This window comes from Lytechinus variegatus, chromosome 6 (assembly GCF_018143015.1).
Source record: "Lytechinus variegatus isolate NC3 chromosome 6, Lvar_3.0, whole genome shotgun sequence".
In the NCBI taxonomy this organism is placed as follows: Eukaryota; Metazoa; Echinodermata; class Echinoidea; order Temnopleuroida; family Toxopneustidae; genus Lytechinus; species Lytechinus variegatus.
Genome location: NC_054745.1, coordinates 28,764,557 through 28,785,768, shown reverse-complemented (window position 1 = coordinate 28,785,768; position 21,212 = coordinate 28,764,557). Strand labels below are relative to the sequence as shown.

General features: G+C 38.0%; 1 protein-coding gene across 1 annotated transcript; it reads right to left on the bottom strand.

The window, feature by feature from the left end:
• Positions 1-545: 545 nt before the first annotated feature.
• Positions 546-12,713, bottom strand: LOC121417688 (neurogenic locus notch homolog protein 3-like). The gene is made up of 7 exons (XM_041611421.1): positions 12,675-12,713; positions 12,151-12,202; positions 9,596-9,778; positions 8,150-8,257; positions 7,239-7,346; positions 3,147-3,434; positions 546-1,887 (listed from the first exon to the last, which is right to left on the bottom strand). Exons 1-7 carry the CDS (start codon positions 12,711-12,713, stop codon positions 1,721-1,723), a joined length of 945 nt encoding a protein of 314 aa, XP_041467355.1. The 3' UTR covers positions 546-1,720.
• Positions 12,714-21,212: the final 8,499 nt, after the last annotated feature.

Sequence of the window (21,212 nt, the reverse complement as noted above, 5' to 3'; positions counted from 1 at the left end):
TGATTAACTCATCTATTCGTGTTTTGGGGCTAATCTTTCCCTTACGCATTGCTTTTTGGCAGAAGTTCTATGGAAAATGCACCTTTTTTCACACAAACTTTGAGACACTCTGTATTCATTCCCCCATTGCTCGAGAATGAATGGGCAGTTAACGACGGGGTGAAAGATTTATTGAAGAATGGAGTGTATATTTCATGAAAATGAAAGCCATTTCCCCATTGGATGTTATCTTCAATACGTGTTTTCGAATAGGCTCTCCTGGCATTTGAGGTCTCTATCGGTGACTTCACTCAGGATCGTCATGCCTGAACCATCGGCCGGGCAGGGGTCGCAATGGTAGTGTGATTTATGCATAATGCACTCGATATATACAATAATCTTGTCCTCCCGTTTAAATGAATGTGAAACTCATATAATTTTCATCAGAGCATTCAACAGGAGTACTGTAGTACACATTTCTTTGTTATAAGTGAATTAAAGTCCCTCCAGTGAGTTTGATCACCCCTATTGTGAAAATGTATCACCCCTAAGTTGTAACACAGTCAGCTGTTTGCACTCAGGGTCACTCCGTGACCTGTGTGTGCGTTCAAGAGTTGTACACGATTTTCTGTTTCATTTAGGTAGAAATCTTGCATAATGCCCCGTAAAATTATCTATTACAGTTAATATGAGCGCAAATCATTAGAGTTTTACACATTTTAGTGAAAAATAATATTTATGCTTTCTGATTATTGCAGTGATTTTAACCTGTGCATTCTGTACAATAACATTTTACTGCAATTTCTTCCCGATTTCACTTTCGTCGTCGAGAATTTCTCGCGTAAAGTTGAGATGATCAGCAGCGCAGAGGCGTGACGTCATAGGATATCGATAACGCGATCGGCATCGCTCCTCTGAACTCAGCTCGGTGTTGGGGCTCGGTTCAGCAGCCTTTTCACGCTCTCAACACCAACACCGAACACCGTACATGAAATCACCAATTGTTATCTCTACTGGGGCCCCTTGCAGAAAGAGTTGCAACCAATCGCAACTCTCAAAATCATGCGCAACTTGATTTTCAACCAATCAACATCGCACAACTTGCGTTTGAGTTTTTAGTTGCGTTTAAACGCAAGGAGTGTGAAAACGTCTTCCAGTTTATCACAGTATGATCGTGTACCATACTGCAGTGACTGACTCAGATTGTGTGTGCTTTAAGGTAGAAAGATCTATGATATAGAAATGAAAATATGATAACATATTCAATTGATATTGATAATATAACCTAATTGACATGAGGGCAATCTGGCCATGCAAGGTGCCACATTAAAGCATTACAAGAAAATTTGAATTTCCTTAATCGCAACAATGTCACTATTTTAATCAAATTGGTAAAATATTGTTCTGATTTAAACAGTTATGATATGGGAATATAAAATACCTTGAGAACTCAGAAGTAATTCTTTAGTTTGAAAAAGAAACATTACAAGCTTCAAAAATGATCGTGTCAAAATTGATCAAGAATACCCACAAATTAATGATTTAATTGAATGCAAAAGAAACATAGTAATAACTTCAAACATATGGGAAAACACAATGAGTGGAGGTTAGGGTTCACTGAAGCTTGAGATGTGCACGTGTTGTAATCTCAAAAATTAGCGAAAACTTGTGCCAAAGAAACTCTTGTATATGTTTTCACTCTCTTCTACTAAACATGCTAAAGAAGGGTATTTAGTGCATTTTATGTCGTTGTATTTCTTGAGGCAAACACATTCACTTGACAAGCGGTTAAATCGTACGGATACGAACAGCTATATGTGAACCAATAGCCAATCCAAATGTCCACAGCCACGCAGTCAGTACTCTCGTATGAGCTGTCGTAGTAAGAATAAACATCATAATACCAATCTGAAAAAAAAGTGTAGACAAATAAAAACATAAAGTCTAATCGCCTTAAGAGTTTAATCAAACTATGTTAATGTTGGTATTGTAATATCGCATGAATGGACAGAACGCTAGCACGAAGTAATACTAAAACCAAAACAGACGAGACTGACGCAGTGGACGCTAAACGACGAGTAGTGATTGGCTGACAAGGTAAACAAATTAGGCTTAGGAAACATCCGTTAATTGAAGCAAATTTAGTAAAAGAACACAAAATATAAAAAGAAATACTAAGCCTAACATGGACACCTGACAGCAAATCACAGCTTGTCATTAAGCGTCCATTGTCTCTGTCGGTTTTTTATAATCATATTGCTTTGTTCCAACGTTGTTTTCATTTTACTCTGATAATTGCATGTTGAAAAGCTAAGTATATCAAATTTTGAGGCTATTTTACAATTTTGTGGTTTCAATCAATATATAAATGTGAGAATGAAAATCCGGGCAATATTTTTCCCCCAAAAAAAGAAAAATCATGGCCAAATGTACACGTTTTTGGTCAAAAATTTGCATGTATATTGATAACTCTCTGTTTTAAACATAAACAACTAAATTCAGATTATCAGCATTTGACATGAAAGAGGATATAGAAAAGAGAATATTCATTCATGACAGTGTCAATGTATTGATTTGATTAGATAAAGGGCAGATACTTCAAATGTATTACACGATATTGCGATAAAACGAGACGAAAAAGCAACCTCCGCGTCTTAGTTACACTAATTATACTGACTAGAATGCAACCGACAATAGAAATTGCTATATTGCATAGCAGAAACACCCTTTTCCTAAATTAGGGAACCAAAATGGTGAATTTTTACAAGAAATAGGCCAAATAAGAAAAAGGAGTTGGTCAATTTCAGCAGCTCCTCGAGGGGGTAGGCTTCGATGTGCCAGGTACTTCATTATATGTATGTGATAGCGAACCCTACTCCCTCGGGGAGCTGCTGAAATTAAAAGCTACATACCACTTGGAAAAGAAGTGTAGTTTTCTCTATCAGCTACATAATTACACAGAAGTGCTAGGACATCGTCAGCTACCCTTTCAGGGGGTTCCGACATCACCCCACCCTTTTTCCCCTATCATTCCTATTCTCTTTAAAAATACAATTAAAGAGCACCCATTAGGAAAAGGGGATATTTCTACTATACTCTCATTGTTTTGAAACCACAGGAGAAGATAGAATAGATTTTCTCTGTCAGTTGCATACAAAGAAGCTTACTTCGGTAGTCACTTGTGTTTCCGGCTCTGTCTGTGAAGCAAGTAATATCCATGTCAACAACCTGGCAGTTCAACCAGTACCACCAAGGGACGGATATGCCGAGTTTGAGAAGATCATACTCTTCCTCGCTCTCTATGAGGAGTAGAGATGGTCCAACTCTGTTTCCGTTTCCGAGTACAACCTCGTCCAGACCGTTACAATAGTCACGCGCACTAGTCCAGTTGGATTGTCGGCCAGCCACTTCCAGAAAACACTTCGTTCCTCCATACACCCATCCGTCTGGACAAACTTAAATGTAAGACAAGAAAGAAGATAAAGGCCGTACATAGATTTCCATCATAATTTTTGTTTAACTAGAGTATCATTATTAAATTTGTTATAAATGTAGTGTCAACATTGTTATTCGGCGGTTACGTCACAATACGACATGGATGGACCTAAACCTTAGGCCTATACTCCTAGCATAGGCCCTCATGGTTATTTAAACGTTATTGTCCGTTTCCTGTGTATGAAAAAAGCATGTGTCTCAAATTGCGAGTAAGTAAATCGTTTATGGAAGGATCTGAAAAGAAGGTAAAACCACGTCTTCTGCGTTCTTACGGATACCCCAGTTCGTAGGAATTTCGGAGTAAGAAAATATTAAGTAAATGAAGTCACCATCCCCACGTCTGTTTTATCTTACATAATCCTTCATCATGTTCAACAGTAAGTAACAAAAACTAAAATATGCCGAAAATAGAAGTAACTTTTTCAAATAAAACAAATGGAATATAAATTTTAGTGAATCGTCTACCTAACAGCCCCAAAAAACTGATTTGAATAAAAACAGAAACTAAATTTTAGTGTGGATTGAACTAGCATAGTTAGTGTAAAACCCCTCTGAAATGAAGGTAAAAAAAATCGTCTTCTGTGTTCTTTCGGATACCCCAGTTCGTAGGATTTTCGGAGTAAGAAAATATTTGTAAATGAAGACACCATCCTTGCGCCTGTTTGATATTACATAATCTTTGATCATGTTGATTAGTAAGTAACAAAAACGGAAATATGCCGAAAAAAGACAAAAATAACGTTTTAAAAGTTAGATAAAATAGCTGGAATGCGATTTCTAATAAAACTACTACCTACCATCCAAAAAAGTTGATTTGAATAAAAACAGAAAACAAACCAAACTTAAGTGTGGATTGAATTAGCATAGTCACTGTAAAACCCCTCTGAAATGAAGGTAAAAAAATCGTCTTCTGCGTTCTTTCGGATACCCCAGTTCGTAGGAGTTTTGGAGTAAGAAAATATTTGTAAATAAAGCCACCATTCACACGTCTGTTTTATCTTAAATAATCTTTGTTCATGTTCAACAGTAAGTAACAAAAACTAATTAAAAATATGTCAAAAATAGAAGTAACTTTTTCAAATTAAACAATTAGAAATGTAAATTTTAGTAAACGGTCTACATACCAGCCCCAAAAAGTTGATTTGAATAGAAACAGAAAATAAACTAAACTTTAGTATGGATTGAATTAGCAGTCAGTGTAACACCCCTCTTAGTGATTTACCTTAAAATGAATGTATTACGGGGTGTGTGTCAATGTTGGACAAATCAATAAACCTGAGAATCTCATTAAAATCAGTTGTCAAATAAGATTTTCTTTTTTTTACATCATTCACTTACCTGCCACTGCTACATATGTAAAAACAGTATGGGTATTGATAATGTGCTTAAGACATGCATTGTATGTATCTAAGCGCTCACGGACTTATTATTACCCCGGGCATCGGATCGAACAGTCATTCCCGGGTAGCGCGTTTTCGTTTTACACCCTGGCGAAGGCATTTTCCGGAAAAGTAGCCAAAAAGCGACTAGTGAAGAGTCTACGTCTACGTTTGTTTACATTATCAGTATCAGCTGTGGGCGCGCGATCCAAAGTCCGCACCGAAGTTATCCGCAGAGCGCAGAACATACCTTATACTTGCAATCTACAACATCTCTCTCTCTATCTATCTATCCTTCTCTCTTTCTCTCTCTCCCCCTCTCCCTCTATATATCGACCTCTCTGTCTCTCCCCCTCTCTCTGTTTATCTATCTATCCATCCATCTCTCCCTCTTTCTCTCTCTTTCTATCTATCCACCTCTCTCTCTCTCTCCCTCTCTATCTATCTATCTGTCTGTCTATCTTGTCTCTATCTATTTATCAGTCTTCTATATCTATCTTTCGGCAGCTATAAGTGTATCAATCCATCAAACTTCAATTTGTCTTTCCATTATAAGTATCTGTTTATTTTGATTTTGTCTGTCATTCTATTCATTTAGTTAATAATTTATTTTTAGAAAAAAAAACTATCATAAACAACGCGACTGCAAAAGCATGTTCGGATTTCACTCCTGACTGCCGCTCTCTCTGTACATGAAGTGCCGAGGAACTCTGTGCTCTGATCAGTAACTGTGCAAATTGCATGCGGTGTGGTGGACTCGCCTGTGTCGCACGCTGCATGCAACCAGCGACGTGTGTAGACTCTTCACTAGTCGCTTTTTGGCTACTTTTCCGGAAAATGCCTTCGCCAGGGTGTAAAACGGAAACGCGCTCCCGGGTATCCATTAAACTTCTGGGTGGAGAGTAGCAAAATGTGGATTGACGCCTTGCCAACGGACGCGAGCTCACAGTGTGATTCGAACACATGGCATTACCACAAACTGCTTAACTACTTCTTCTACTTTTGAATTTCAATCCTTCTGAGCTACACTGCAAAAACTGCGGTTTTGATTTAACACCAACCTGGAATCCATATATGTCCACACCAGAGAAATATTTAAATAATACCCGGGGGAGCACTCGACCAAAAAAAGTGGTGGGGGTGTGCCGCGGGCGAGACAAAAAACGGGGGCCTTGGAGCGGGCTTATTGTAAAAAGGAGGGTCCTCGGAACGGGCTTCGGAACTACAAGTGTTTGTGAAAACGGGGGTCCTTGGAACGGATCGCCAGCGTGTTAGTGCGTATGCATCCTTATGGAACGGTCATGCGTGCATGATGCAGCTAGCGCTGCCTCCGCCTGGTGCGCTCGCGCAGAGCTGAGGCGATTGTCGAACAGCGCTCTGCAGCCGCTTTTTACCAAAATTGCAGCTCATTGTATCAGATGAATGCGATCGGAACGGCGTAGTGAAAAATATGCGAAGCTTTGGGGCGGATTTCTTTCTTCTTTTTTCTCTATAAGAAGAAAATGCTATTCTTTGGAGCGGCTTTCTTTGTTTTTTTTTTTCTCAATACGACAAAAATGCTATGCCTTGGAACGGAAATTTGAGTGTAAAAATGGGGTCCCCTCCGCGGCACATACCCACTATGCATTATATACTGAGTGCCCCCCCCCCCCCTCCCCCGGGAAACAACACCAGTTTGGAATCAAACCGATGCTGTTTTAATACTAATTGGTGTTATATAAACAGGATCCCGAATTCTGAAACACAGAGCAAAACGAAACTGGTACACTTCTCTGGTGTGGACATATCTAGATTCCGGACTGGTGTTAAAAATTAATCAACACCAGAGTTTTTTGCAGTCTACTGTTCTCGATACAACCATCGGTCAATTTATTTCTACGGACCACTGAATATCCCGATAATTATACTGCAGGGTAGGATCCCGAATTCTGAAACACAGAGTGCAAAATTAGCAAATCAGAAAAAAATCAGGGTGCACAGATTTGTCTTTCCTAGATTTTCCCGTACACTCCAAAAACTCTAGTGTTGATTTAACACCAGTCCGGAATCTATACATGTCCGCACCAAAGAAGTGTAAAACAAAAATTACACCAGTTTCGTTCTGGTCTAACACCAGATAGGTGTTAATACAACACCAATAAGTATTAAAACAGCATCGGTTTGATTCCAGACAGGTGTTGTTTCAATACTTCTCTGGTGTGGACATAATATTCCGGGCTGGTGTTAAATCAAAACCGGAGTTTTTGCAGTGTTAGCAATTAATTTGAATGAATGATTCTTGAAATATTCAGTAGATGGAGCGTGTTCCCCTTGCACACAGCCCGTATCCTCCACTGTTCTACCGTTATTGCATTATCTTTTATAAAAAACACCCCAAAAACTCACCAGGCTTCTCACAGTGAATTCCCACATAGCCTCCATGACAGGAACAATTATACCCATCAAGCTCCTCCACACATGCCCCTCCATGAAGACAAGGATTGGAGTCACATGCTGTAAACATACACAAAAAGAGTTGTAAAAACATGTATCGTAAATATAAAATGTTATAAAAACTGCTTGTAAATAATCATAAATAATAAATTATGAAATATTGCTTGTAAATAGTTCTTTATACACTGAAAAAATTAAGGTGTTGATTTAACACCAGCCCGGAATCTATATATGTCCACACCGGAGAAGTGTTAAACAACGCCAGTTTCGTTTTGGTCTAACACCAGAGTGGTGTTTATACAACACCAAATAGTATTACAACAGCATCGGTTTGATTCCAAGCTGGTGTTGTTTCAATACTTCTCTGGTGTGGAAATATATAGATTCCGGGCTGGTGTTAAATCAACACCGGAGTTTTTGCAGTGTAAAAGGATACTGTGACCATTGTCCGCGCCATTATTTCAACGCGGTCTTGTCAACATGAAGAATGCTTAGCATTATCATACTAACATTGCCTTCGGTTTTGAAACATACCTATGTGGGAAGTATGTTGATATCAACAAAATATTGCAGACGCTTAATGTTTCATTCGGCATGCGCTGTTTAGTAGTCTAATCAAAGAGTGTAGGCCCTATATATTTTAATCACGTGAACAAAGGTTTTACTAATCTTTAAACTTCTCAATATTCATGAAAGGGATACACTGCCGAATTTCTCGAGATAGCGACTGGTCATTTCGTGATTAATATTTCGAAACTTATCATGTTGCTCACAATGAATTCCCCATTTTCCTTCATTATTTTTCTGAATACCCCTTTAATTCTGGCTACTCTTAAATCAGCTATTTTCAATCAAAAACGTACCATGTTGTTCACACTGAATTCCGAAATAGATCCCAGGACAGGAGCAACTGAACCCGTCAAGTTCTTCCATGCAGCTTCCTCCATGAAGACATGGATTGGAGTAACAAGCTGTAAAAACAAATTGCGTTTCGTAAATACTGTACATTGTAAACCGACTTATCGTTACAATTTCAATTTTGTGTTATGACGCAGATCATGGCACTGACAATTATCCCCCCCCCCCCATGCAACTCCGCTCTGATGCGGGTTGTCGTAAAACGATTCGTCGCGAGGTAGTTGACAATTGGTATGGTTTGATAACTTGCATTGTGCTGAGTTTACCATTGACCTGGCCACGGAGGATTATCTATTGTTACTGTGGGTGCAGTGACAATGCTCAGCACCCGTAGTAACAATAGAATAATCCTCCGTGGATAGGTCCCTGGAGTTTACTTGATTTTCTTAAGGGAACGAGGCAAGCTAGCCAATATTATCCTTCCTTAAATTCGTATGGGCTACAAAGGTACCTTTCTGCAGAAAATGAGATTAAAAAAACTCATTAATCTACATTGTTAATTGTTAGCTTTGAGGTCAGATTCATTACTTTTGACACAAAATAAAATATATGGTCAGATATGACCATCATGCTCGCCGAATCGTATAGCACTCTAAAATAAAGCTAACTACAGTTTGTAGTTCAACGAATTTTCTTCATTCAGTTGGTGTGAAGCGACAAGATGGTTAAAGTACACCTGTAAGCGCATAAAAAAGAAATACTTTTTACTTCTCTACCTAATTCCTTTTCATCTTTTTTCTGCGTGATGTTTTATTCTTTTACTGTAATGTTTAACCGTCTCTGTGGAATATATTGAACTCCACGTTATATTTGAACATAATTACGCTTAAATGTCATCGCGTACACAAAGTTAAATCCAATTAAATGCACGTTTGGCCAAGTGCGTTTAAAATGAAGCGCGTTAACGAAATAAATCTGCATACTACATGTTTTTGTACCATGGTACAATTGAAACCTCTTTTGAGATTACGGGCCATTTGGTTTAAACTTATTTGTCGATAAACTACTTAAAGATTCCATCTGAGTGTTTTTTTTTATTGTTATTATTTGCATACATGTGGCCTTAAGCCCAGAGGATTTTCCTTTGTTCATGGGGATGGGGAACATCTATTGTTCCATCATGCCCATGTCCATAGCGATCCCTCCCCACTTTCATGCACAACTATCAAAAGGGGTTTTCTAGATAACACGCACACCTACGACTGTATTTTTCACAATAATTCTATGGGAATGAAACAGTTGATTTTTTTCCCTTTCTTCTAAGTTGCTATTTTGTCCTAAAAAGTTCAGAAAAGGCTCATAATCTAGCCAGAAATTGTTGAAAGCTTACAAGCATAATAGGAATTATTCTATATCTACAACGTTCGGATACAAATGTGAGATATTTGTACCTGGATGGGCGCAGTACAAGTTAATCTTGTCACGTGCTTCCGGTGGTGTTCTGACTTCGTACTCGGGGTGATCACGTGTTAGGTACTTTGGAACATATTTCACCCATTCACCGGTATACTCCGAAACTCCATAAGGACAGACATCTTGAGGAATATCGGCGCATGTTCCGGTACCATAAACGTCTTGGTACAAATAGATCAGAAGAAAAAAAAGGGAAGTGGCATCTAATAGGTATATGGTACACTGCAAAAACTCTGGCGTTCATTGACACCAGCCCGGAATCTATATATGTCCAATCAGAGAAGTGTTAACAACAGGAGTTTCGTTTCGATCTAACACCGGATAGGTGCTTGTACAACACCAAGTAGTATTAAAACAGCATCGGTTTGATTCCAAACTGACGTTGTTTCAATACTTCTCTGTACAAGTGTGGACATATTACAGATTCCGGACTGGTATACCAACACGAACAACAATGGACCTCCAAGGATGCCTAAGGCGCCAACACGGATCTCTCCCCGGACCAACCCGGATCAGATCCGGGATGGACCGGGGTCTATATATGACTGGGGCTTAGTACTTCTTCTGCTACTAATTCACTGATAATGATCATAAAAAATAACCAGGGGCGGCAGAAACGGGGGGGGGGGATGGGGGCACGTGCCCGCCAAAATCCCCCGTAGGAAAAAAACTCTTTTTCAAAATGGGAAATGCCTATTTTTCAAAATGTAATGTGCCCTTTTTCAAAACGAAATATTCTTTTTGAAATAAAACATAATACAGTTCAGATTAGGAAAAAAAATTGGCTTGACCTTCCCGCTCGCATCAATTATTGTTCAGTAAGTCATCCTGTTCATGGTTACTAAAATACGAAAAATGTCCAGTTTTCAGGTTGGAATATTACAAAAAAAATTTACTCGCGTTGGGCGCTCGCGTTAATATTGTTTTGTAAGGTAATTATTCTGTCCTCGGCTAAAAAAATTGCTTAAATCATATTTGATTTGACTTGAGGATTAAATAACAAGTAGGTAATATCTTAGAGAAAAAAAATCTCATGATTCACGAGATTTTTTAGGGAGGATAATTTAGCCACGAGATTTTGATTAGTCTGGCCTATATTGCTCATTAGAATTGTGACCTGTGGTCTAACCGATGAGCCTTTTGGGGATGGGGGATTGCAGCTTGGCGGATTTCGATAGGGGTGCTGACTCTGCGGGACCATGGGATGTGGCGGGGGTATGGCCTACAGGTGTACATGCGTGGTGGGCCAGAGTAATTGTTAAATATTATAATGTGGGTGCATTTTCTATGATTGTTCAAGTGGTAGACCATGCGTTTTGTATATACATTTCATCTGATATTGTCTAATGAAGCCGATTGTAAACTAATTTTGTTAGTCTTCGGACTTTTCGATATGTAATCTTATATTTTAACTGAGTACCGAAATGTGACGTCACTGTCATGACAACGAGCTGGATGGTTCTGATCAGAGTCGCAGCTGACGATCGTCTATACACACACATTTGCATTTGCCAAAATTACCATCATTCTAAGGTTGCAAGCGATGAAATTCCGTTAGCAGCCATTTTCTTCGATGAGAGACATTCGCGCCCCGGGTTCATTTGTTTAGAACCAAGCTGTCATGACACCATCGCAATTGACGTCATTGCTTCGGTACTCTATTAAACAGGATTTAATTTTGATTTTGAATTTGAATATGAAAATGTTATCACAGATGCGGATGGGTTTAAGTTTGAACAAACTCGGGCAACAGATAATCGTAGAAATTATTGTAACCACTAAATCTATGGAGACTCCGAGATGGCCAAATCTGTGAGTCCATAGTGAGGTAGAGCAATGTTTACACTTTAATTTGATCCAATACACAAAATGGCCGACACGTGCTAAATGTATTTTCTTAACTTTTTTCATGAAAACATCAAACTATTTAATTTTCTCTATATTTTGATCACTTCCTCAGCGATGTACATTTAAAAAAAAACACATATCCATGATATCCCTGATGATTAAGCCTGAAAGTCCTCAGCATGATGAACATTTTTGTCCGTAATTCTTGTCATAATATTACATACCTAGCTGTTGCCAATTTGTCTCAGGGATTTTATTGCTTGCCTGAATTCTTTTAAATGTTCACCACTTTCTCTCTCTCTCTCTCTTTTTCATTTCTCTCACACGCCATTCCAGGATTTCCGTTTTGACTACAAAAAAAATGAACATCAGATATCATCAAAGTGACCAAACCAACCAACATGGACAAAATGGTTGAGCAAAATAATACAATTTAATTTTTCTTTAGATGTGACGTAATGATATTCATTAATGTACGTTTTGGTAAATTAATTATCGGATGACATATGTATTTCATGTAGTGACTTTTTGCAGCTTTAAACTGTGCTTCATCAATAAATGAATGGTTTATACCCTGGAGGATTTCTACGATTATTCCTCAATGGTAGTGTTAACAGATGTGTTTGTGCCCACTCCCCCAAATGGGATAAATTACTAAACGAAGACGGATTAAAATAAAACTTACCCTTGAACTGGTGGTTGAGTAGGATAAGTATCACGATGGCTCTCTCCGTAAACTGTTTGGATAAAGATGGACAGAGGTCACATATACTACTTAATAATCATATCTCTTGATGGAGGCGCGCGATAGCTCCGACCAATTGCAACTATGTAAACAGATAGGTATGAATATATATCCATAAATTCATTGAATTTTTTGACAATTTGGTGTGTTCTCCTTTGTTGTTTTTTCTTTGCAAATTTCCTGTAGAAAAAATATGACACTGATGGATTTCCATAGAGTTACGGTTGATTGGATCAATCACTACTATGGAAAGCCAGTAATGTCAACATCTATAATGCATGTTTGTTTTTGAAAAAATATATATGAATGTATGTCCATTAATTCATTGTTTTTTTTACAATTTGTTGTGTTCTCCTTTATCAATATTTTGCAAATTTCCTGAAGAAAAAAATATGACACTGATGGATTTCCATAAAGTTATGATTGATTAAGACAGGGCCCTGGCCTCTCCATTTCTCTCTTACCTCTATCAACTTTCTTAGCCCTTCTCGGACCCCCCACATGGCTTACAGTAAACCACTCCCGCAATCATATACATTTCGCATTTTCGTTGTGTGTGCTGCTGGTTAAAACCCTCTATGGTTTCATACACCAACCATTTTATCTGTAACTTTATCTTGCTTACCAAATCTACAGTAGCGTAGTTACGGGGGGGGGCACGTGCCCCCCCCCCTGAAAAAAAATTGGCAGAGCAAAAAACAAAAAAGGGAGAAAACAGACAAGAAAAAAGGAAGAAGAAAGATAGAAGGAAAAAAGAAGAGGAAAATAAGAGGAAGACGAGTGAATGAAATAATGTGAGGGGGGGACTTGCAACAAAAACAAAATCTATCATGTTACTATATAAAATGTTTGCTTGCGCTTCGCGCCAGAATTGCCTGTTCAATGAGATTCATATGTTTGCTCAATAGGCTGATATGGAGCATTTTTTGAAGTCAATATACAAAACATATTTTAGCTCGGACATCGAGCTTTCATTATTTTTTTTTTATTTACAAATCTAGTGCTCTGTAAAATGTCCGTTTTACGCTCTACATTATCAGCATTTAGCTCACGCTGCGTGGTCACATTGTTTGATTTGCCAAGATCCTCTTGTCTACGTGTATTCAATAATGTTCCATTAAACAAATGTATTCAGAATGCCACGATTCTAGGTCTAAATCTAAAACATGCTCGATAGCCTGCATGTTCTTTATTTAAAAATGTACTTAAATTATCCAGTTTCACATCAGAATATCAATAATTGTCTGCTCACGCTTCACGATCGCATTATTATTGATTCTCAATAAACTATATCCTATTCATGATTTACAAAATATGAATAGAGTGTCCGCTTTTAAGTCTAAAATCTCAATTTTCTTCCTCTCGCGGTTCCTTCTCGCATCAATTGTTTAGTTACATACCTATCCCATTTATTAATACAAAAAGTGCTTGGAATTAACATTTTTAAGTCGGAATGTCAAAATAAAATTGCTCGCGCTTCGCGCTGGCATTATTGAAATATATACCGTCTTCGTGGGTAACTGTAAGCAGTCCTTAACAGGTCCCTTTTCGATAATTCTAGAACAGTTAATATAAATTTCTGCTCGCGCTTGGCGTTCGCAGTAACCATCTAGTAACATACGAATCTTCTTCAGGATCACACATAACATTGCCCAGAATGTTAAAGTTTTAGGATAAAGTACATTAAAGTATAATAAAAATCGCTCGCGCTTCGCGCTCGCACTTTTTATAAGGCTTATGAGATTATTTTGTGTTTATGTTGTTTTATACAATAAGAAGTGACTGATCGGAGAAAATTTAGGTGAAGATAATTTCGGGCGCCATCCCCTACTGGCGAAAGTCGGATCCTCCCTTGTGACACATATACACGCACCGGAAAAATGGTGCCCATCCCCCCCCCCGAAAAAAATCCTAGCTACGCCACTGCAAATCTATAGATTTGGATGTGTCTCTTATTTTAACGAAATTTAATAAAATCAACTTGAATTCAATTAACTTATTACCGATGGTTCGTCAGCTTCATCAAGTTGCTTGAAATGAACCTAAAGTATACCTCGAGCAAGGTAATCCTTAGAACCGATAACCAAAAGGAATAAGAAGTATTTAAGTTTGGATTCTAACCATTAAGTTTGACAGATACTTACCATTTCCGAGAGTCAAACACTAACCCAGCTAGGCCTGTAGGACTAAGTAGATAAACCACACTGTAAAAAATATTGGGTAAAATTTTAACCAATTATTTGTCCAACCAATTTGGGCAATATTTTACCAAATGCGGGAAACACATTATCCTTTTGAATGGGCAACATTTTCATCAGACTGGTCTAATTGAAATGCCCAAAAGAAATTCCTAATGTTGATTAGAAACATAGATTACGGTCATGGAGGATTTTTACCCGATATTTTTTAGAGAGCAGCTCCTAAACCTCACTACACGAAGTCGATTGCGAATAGAGAAAAGTTATCAAACTGTTGTGACGTTTGCGAGACCCGGCGAAGTGTTGTGATGGATATGCCTAGGGATTTAGTTGCGAGGGAATTAAAATTGACGGCACAAAACTAGAGAAATAAGCCAGTTCGTAGTTCCACTCTGCGCATGATCAAAGGATTCTACGCATGATCAGAGGAAGGTCATTTGTACTAAAGTGACATGGTGGTTTAAAATCTAATGAGAGCAGCACCAACTTTGATGTCTTGATTGATTATTCATATATTCTTTTGAATTGTGGTTTTCATTTACATCCGCAAAAAAACAACAATGCGTCCACGAACGACTGGTATTTCACAGTTTGCCAAGCACATTGTGCAACATGCTATGATATGCATTCAAAGTAGGAATGCAACAAATACCTTCATTAAGTGTTCATTGGTGTGCTATTCTAGTCCCCTGGTCTATTCAATTTCTGAATCCTGCTAAGTAAGGCAAGTCTACGTAATATCTTGCTTTGAAATCTGCCTATCATAATGAAAGAAATGAAAGGTCATTTGACCAAAATTGTCCCTGAAGTAACCACGAACTGGTCTATTAATTTCTATCAACTGCCAAGGCGCGTACGGCGCTCATACAGATCAGATCACTTTTAAATTCACCACCCCTGCATCCTTTATAAGCATGCATTCACTTATTCACACTTTTAAAAATGCTTCATTCTTTATTGCAGGAAAACATGATTGGAATTTATCGTATATTTCGTTTGCATTAATGATACTCTATTGCATCTGTACCCTCACAATTTGTCTCGTTTTTTTGTTAATATATATTTCTTCTGATTTGTATGTTGAAAATAGATAATTCAAGTTCACGTCAACCGAATAAGCCGCGGACATGGTATGAAACTGACGATGGCGAGGCCTCGAAGGGGTAGCGTGACAGCGCCGTGGAAGCGCCGTGGTGTTGAGGTTCTGACTCTCGCCTTGTAATTAGAGGGTCGTGTGTTCGGATCCCACCATGGTCTAGCATCCTTTGGCAAGGTATCAATCCACACTTTGCCACTCTCTCCCAGGTGCTAATTGGGTACCGGTAGGAAACAACCGTCATTGTTGTTGGTTTAGCAAGTGTGCGGCTAAAAATTATAGTTGGCAAACCCTGGCCACATAGTTCTCTTCTGTGTGATCATATTCCTGTTATGTGCACTCTTAACTCATACAAACCTCCACTGCCTTCTAAAGTAATTTCATTCCGTAGGCTTGGAGTAATTGACATTGATGCGATGAAGTTTGATATAGCCGGTAGTGATCTTTGCAAACATACACCTTGTGATCTTGAGGAAGTGGTCTCATTATATGATGTAACACTAAATAGTATCTTAGATAAACATGCACCTGTTGTAACTAAAAAAGTTGTTCTGCGAACTCAAGTACCTTGGTTCACTGATAATGTAAGGATTGCAAAAATACAGAAAAGGAAAGCTGAAAAGCGTTGGTTAAAATCTAGGACGATGAGCGATTGGAATAGGTATAAGTCACTACGCAATCACATGTTGCATGTGTTAAATGAAGCTCGCAGAATCCATCACAATGATTTGATTATGGAAAACAAAGGTGATCAAAAGCAGTTATTTCGTGTGGTGAAGTCTCTGTTGAATATTGCGAATAAACAACCTGTAATACCATGCATTATTGACAAACAGGGCTTTGTGGATGATTTAGGCAAGTTTTTTCAGAACAAAGTAATACAGATCCATGAAGATATTGAGTCAAGATTGAATGCAAGCAGCAATCCAAAGACAAATTATCTTCAGGTCTCCTCCCATGACGTACCTGACTTTATTAACTTTACTCTTCTGTCAGAACATGATGTTAAGAAACTTATAACTAAGTTCAGCAAAAAGTCTTGTGCATCTGACCCAATGCCCACAAAGATTCTTTTACAGTGTATGGACACACTGATTCCCACCATCACATCTCTAATTAATCTCTCATTGTCATCTGGTAATTTTCCTTCGCTGTGGAAAACCGCTATAGTTAAACCATTATTGAAAAAACCTGGCTTGGAAACAAAATTCTGTAATCTTCGGCCTGTAAGTAATCTGAAGTATGTATCAAAGCTAGTGGAAGGTGCTGCTTATACGCAAATAATGAATCACCTCGACTGCAACTCTCTTCTTCCAATTAATCAGTCAGCCTATAGACAGTATCACAGTACTGAAACCACACTGTTAAGAATTAAGAGTGATATTCTCATGGCTATGGATGATAAGAAAGTCACCTTATTACTTTTATTAGATCTTAGTAGTGCATTCGATACCATTGATCATACTAACCTATTGCATACACTAAACAGACACTTTGGTATTAAGGGTGTAGTACTTGACTGGATAGAATCATATCTAACTGACAGATGTTCAGCGGATCCAAATTGATGAAACTGTGTCTGAAATTTTCTCAGTACCTTTCGGAGTCCCGCAAGGGTCCCGTCTCGGCCCTCTATTGTTCACTTTATACACAAGTCAACTCATTACAAATATACATAGTCTATTTCCTAAAGTATCTTGTCACTGCTACGCAGATGACACACAGGTCTATCTGTCTTTTACGCCAGACTTGCTTGCTCAGCAGCAGAGCATCTCTCTTCTAGAAGATTGTGTTGGTTACATACGTGAATGGATGCTGCATAACAAACTTATGCTAAATGACAGTAAAACAGAATTACTAGTTATCGGCACATCTAAACAACTGAATAAGCTAGATTTTGACGGGATATCAGTTGGCAGTTCAGTCATAGAATTAAACTCTAATGTAAGAAATCTTGGTGTATTTTTTGATTCGCAATTGAATATGGATGCACATATTACCAATGTGTGCAAATCTTCATTTCATATGATATACAACCTCAGACGTATACGAAAATACTTTGACAATGAAAGCATGAAAACAATTGTCCATGCATGCATTATTAGTAAGGTAGATTATTGTAACAGTTTGTTGTATGGGCTCCCCTCATCTCAAATTGGACGTCTTCAGCGAGTACAGAACGCATGTGCACGGCTGATTTGTAGTCAATCTAGATTTTCAAGGATTACCCCTGTATTAAAAGATCTGCACTGGCTTCCGGTTCGCCAACGAATATCTTTCAAGATTTTGTTAATTGTATACAAGGCACTAAGTGGTCAAGCCCCCAGTTACATTTCTGAGCTTTTACAAAGAAAAGTTCACAGACACTCTCACAACCTGCGTAGTTCTAATGATAATCTGCTCCTTCACATCCCCGCTCGTAATACAAAGATAACTTTGGGAGATCGCGCTTTTGCCTGTGCAGCCCCAAGGTTATGGAATGGTTTGCCGTATGTTGTGAGATCATGTCCATCAATAGAAACGTTCAAACTTAAACTGAAAAGTTATCTGTTCAAATAACTACCATACATTTCTTTTACCCCTTTTTCTAATTTTATTTTTCAAGCATTTCACCAGCTCTAAATTGCAGCGCAGTAGAATATATGCACATAGTTTCTGCGCTATATAAATGAGTATATTATTATTATTAATGCTATGAATCCAGTGACCGGGTAGTTAGGACCTTTCGCAATTTTCACGGACGCTAATATTAGGGTCCCCTAACACAAAAGTTAACGCTTAACCATACACTTGATTTTTAAGATTGATTGTACATTATAGTCAAAAGAATCAAACGTAGAAAGCTGCTCTACAATCAATGCCAAGCTTTGTGTTACAGGGGGGTTACAGGCCCTACAGATCCACTTTTCGTGTGCAAAATCCTTTCCCGCGACACCCGCACCATACATGCATGTATATTACGACTGATGGCTGGAGATATTCGAAATGCAGGATCTAAAATAGATTATGACTTGGATAAAAAAGTGGTTTTTCGAACAAATCGAGTACATATTGAGTGAGGAAAAACTTACTGAATGAAGGATTAGCTATAGATCATTACAGTCTATCGAATCGATATTGCATTTAATGTGGATTATTGGTTGATCACTGGCAATTGATTTCATGGGTCAGATCAACCTCTCCAGCCGAACCATGTCGCATGCGTTATATGTACACAACATAATATGCCATACGTTTGAACTTGCGGGTTTCTTTTGTTTCTTTTTTTTTTTACTCCTACACAAACGATATGCCTCTAGCACACGATGTAATGGGCATTATGTTTTACCCTCCCCAGAAATGAGGGATTAGATTCAAATTCCGGGGGGACCACTTCCATTGATGAGTGGATACCAGGCACGACCATGGGGTTTCGAAAAGTGCCCTAAACAAGGGAAGCAATTCTTTTCCAGATTATGAAAATGCATCTCTTAACAAGTATTTGGCTTGTGAAACCCTACAAGTATTATATCCCCTTTGTCAGCATTTTAAACATCGTTTTGTCACCCTTTTAACGTTACATAGGCCTATACGTAACGTACTTGCACACTCTGTCCCCTTTTACGCGTGGCCGCTCCTGGTATGCACTAATCAAAGGAATTTGGCCCCGGGCGGCCTCTCGAGCTCTGGGAGGCGGGAGCCAGATGTGGCTTTGGAAAGTCGTCCTCAATCGGATATATCGCTGTTACCATAGTAGCAACCAGAATTTTGCACACGAAACCCATATTGAATGTTTCCGTTGCAGATGCGAAACTAAACAAAATCTCATATCACACAATTTGCATTGCAGGACACAGTTTTACCACCATGATGATGGGCCCAAAAAGTCTCTTCCAAAATCAACTACCGTCTTAAATAAGCGTGCGCGTCCTCAAACGAAAGGTCGGGACTAATAATTGTGAAGCACTTTGAGCAGTAGTAGATTGATGAAGCGCTATATAAATGCTAATTATTATTATCATTACAATTATATAGAGCAACTGCATAGTCTGACTAACCTAATTGTCCAAGGTAATATGTAAGACGATGACAATGCAGTCAGACCGGCTAGTGCTAATGAGCAAAATAGGCAAGATACATCCAAATCCTCTCGTGGATAATTCTTTCTCCCTGCAAAATCTCGTGAATCGTGAGATTTTCTTTCTCGAAGAATTATACCCACTTTATCCTCATTGACAAGTCAAATAATACCAATGCACCACTGGGCAGAGTAAATATTTCTGTTTCATGTTGGCCAACCAAAAAAATACCTGGTAAAGAATATGTTGATAAATAAGTGGATTTTTGGGCCAGATCATGTGTCACAAACCTGAATTTGTTTACTCTGTTTTTTTTTTCAAATTGTGAAAAATATTTATATTGAGCCTCAATGATATCTTTATCACCACAAAGCTGGAATTCTTTGCTTTCTCACAATGTCACTTTTCTATCGGGCACCTTTTATTCAGGACAAGATCATGCTTCTCCAATGCAAGGTGCAAGACGAGCTTCCTAAAATTTTTGAGTAGCGTCAACTTCAGAGTTCTCATTGGCTGGATAAAGTTTAAAAACAACAGGTGCGGGTGATTTGAAGAGATTACCACATGGGGAGTGTGAACCTGGAGGCCCCCGCATTGGAAGCGTTATAATTCGGGTGGGTGCGTGGTAACTTAGACCATGGACCTAATAGGTCCATGTTTTGACTAATCAGGGTTCAGTATTCCTGTTCTGAAGCTGCTTTGGCCAATAAAAAGTGTAATCTTGACCCGATTAATCTCAATTCTTATTTTGAAACTTATGTCACTTGAAAAAAAAATATGATATAAAATAATTGGGCTAAAACAAAAGTAAAGTTTTAAAAATCTACTTTTGCCAGATGAAAATAATTATTTTTGTAACATGTTTTATATCAAGTTTCATTACGTTACAGAATTTTCAGATAAACCGAACACATGATGTGAAAGAATGATTCTTCTTAACAATGATACCAAAAAAATCTTGATTTTTGTTTTTGCAGGAGTTTCTGCATTTATTGTAAAGTTAAAATAAATTTTACAATACATAAAACATAATCGTAATATGACATGCATGAAAGTACATTGTAATGTGACAGATTTATAATAGTATCATAACAAAATTTAGACATAAATACAATAAGGATAAGACAAAGTAATGAAAAAAAAAACAAATGCAGTGGCACACTATATAAGCAAAAAAATGCTTGAGCAATAGCAGCCAAAGTGGGAAGAGCGCTACATGGAAACCTGATATTTTATACTGGTCCGGGTCTGGAAGAAAATGTTACGTCACAAATCATTAGAAAAAGAGAAATAAGAAATAAGAAGAAATAAAGAGTGCGTGTGTGTGCAAGTGGGTGAACGTGCAGGTGTGATACTAAGAATACTTCGATAAAGATATTTTTTCAATGAAGCTTTAAAAGAAAAGATAGATGCAGTGAGTTTTATATCATTGGGCAAATCATTCCAGATTTCTGGGCCGTGATGTCTGATCGTTTTATGTGCGAATATTGTTATCGGGTTTGTGAGTTGGATGTTGGATGAGTGGCGTGTGGGATATGAATGAATGTTGCTGTTGTAAACAAAAATATCTTGAAAGGGTGTAGGTATAGATTTAGTTGAAAACTTGTACATAAAAATGGCAGTTTGGAAAGTATGAATGTCATGAATTTT

Bases quoted from the DNA above. Each gene is read 5' to 3' on its own strand.
- LOC121417688 (XM_041611421.1), bottom strand. From the start codon at position 12,713: ATGTGGGGGGTCCGAGAAGGGCTAAGAAAGTTGATAGAG. The intron at 9,779-12,150 runs GTAAGTTTTATT...ATTTGTACCAAG, and splicing joins ACTCAACCACCAGTTCAAGG to ACGTTTATGGTACCGGAACA. The intron at 3,435-7,238 runs GTGAGTTTTTGG...CTTACATTTAAG, and splicing joins AATTCACTGTGAGAAGCCTG to TTTGTCCAGACGGATGGGTG.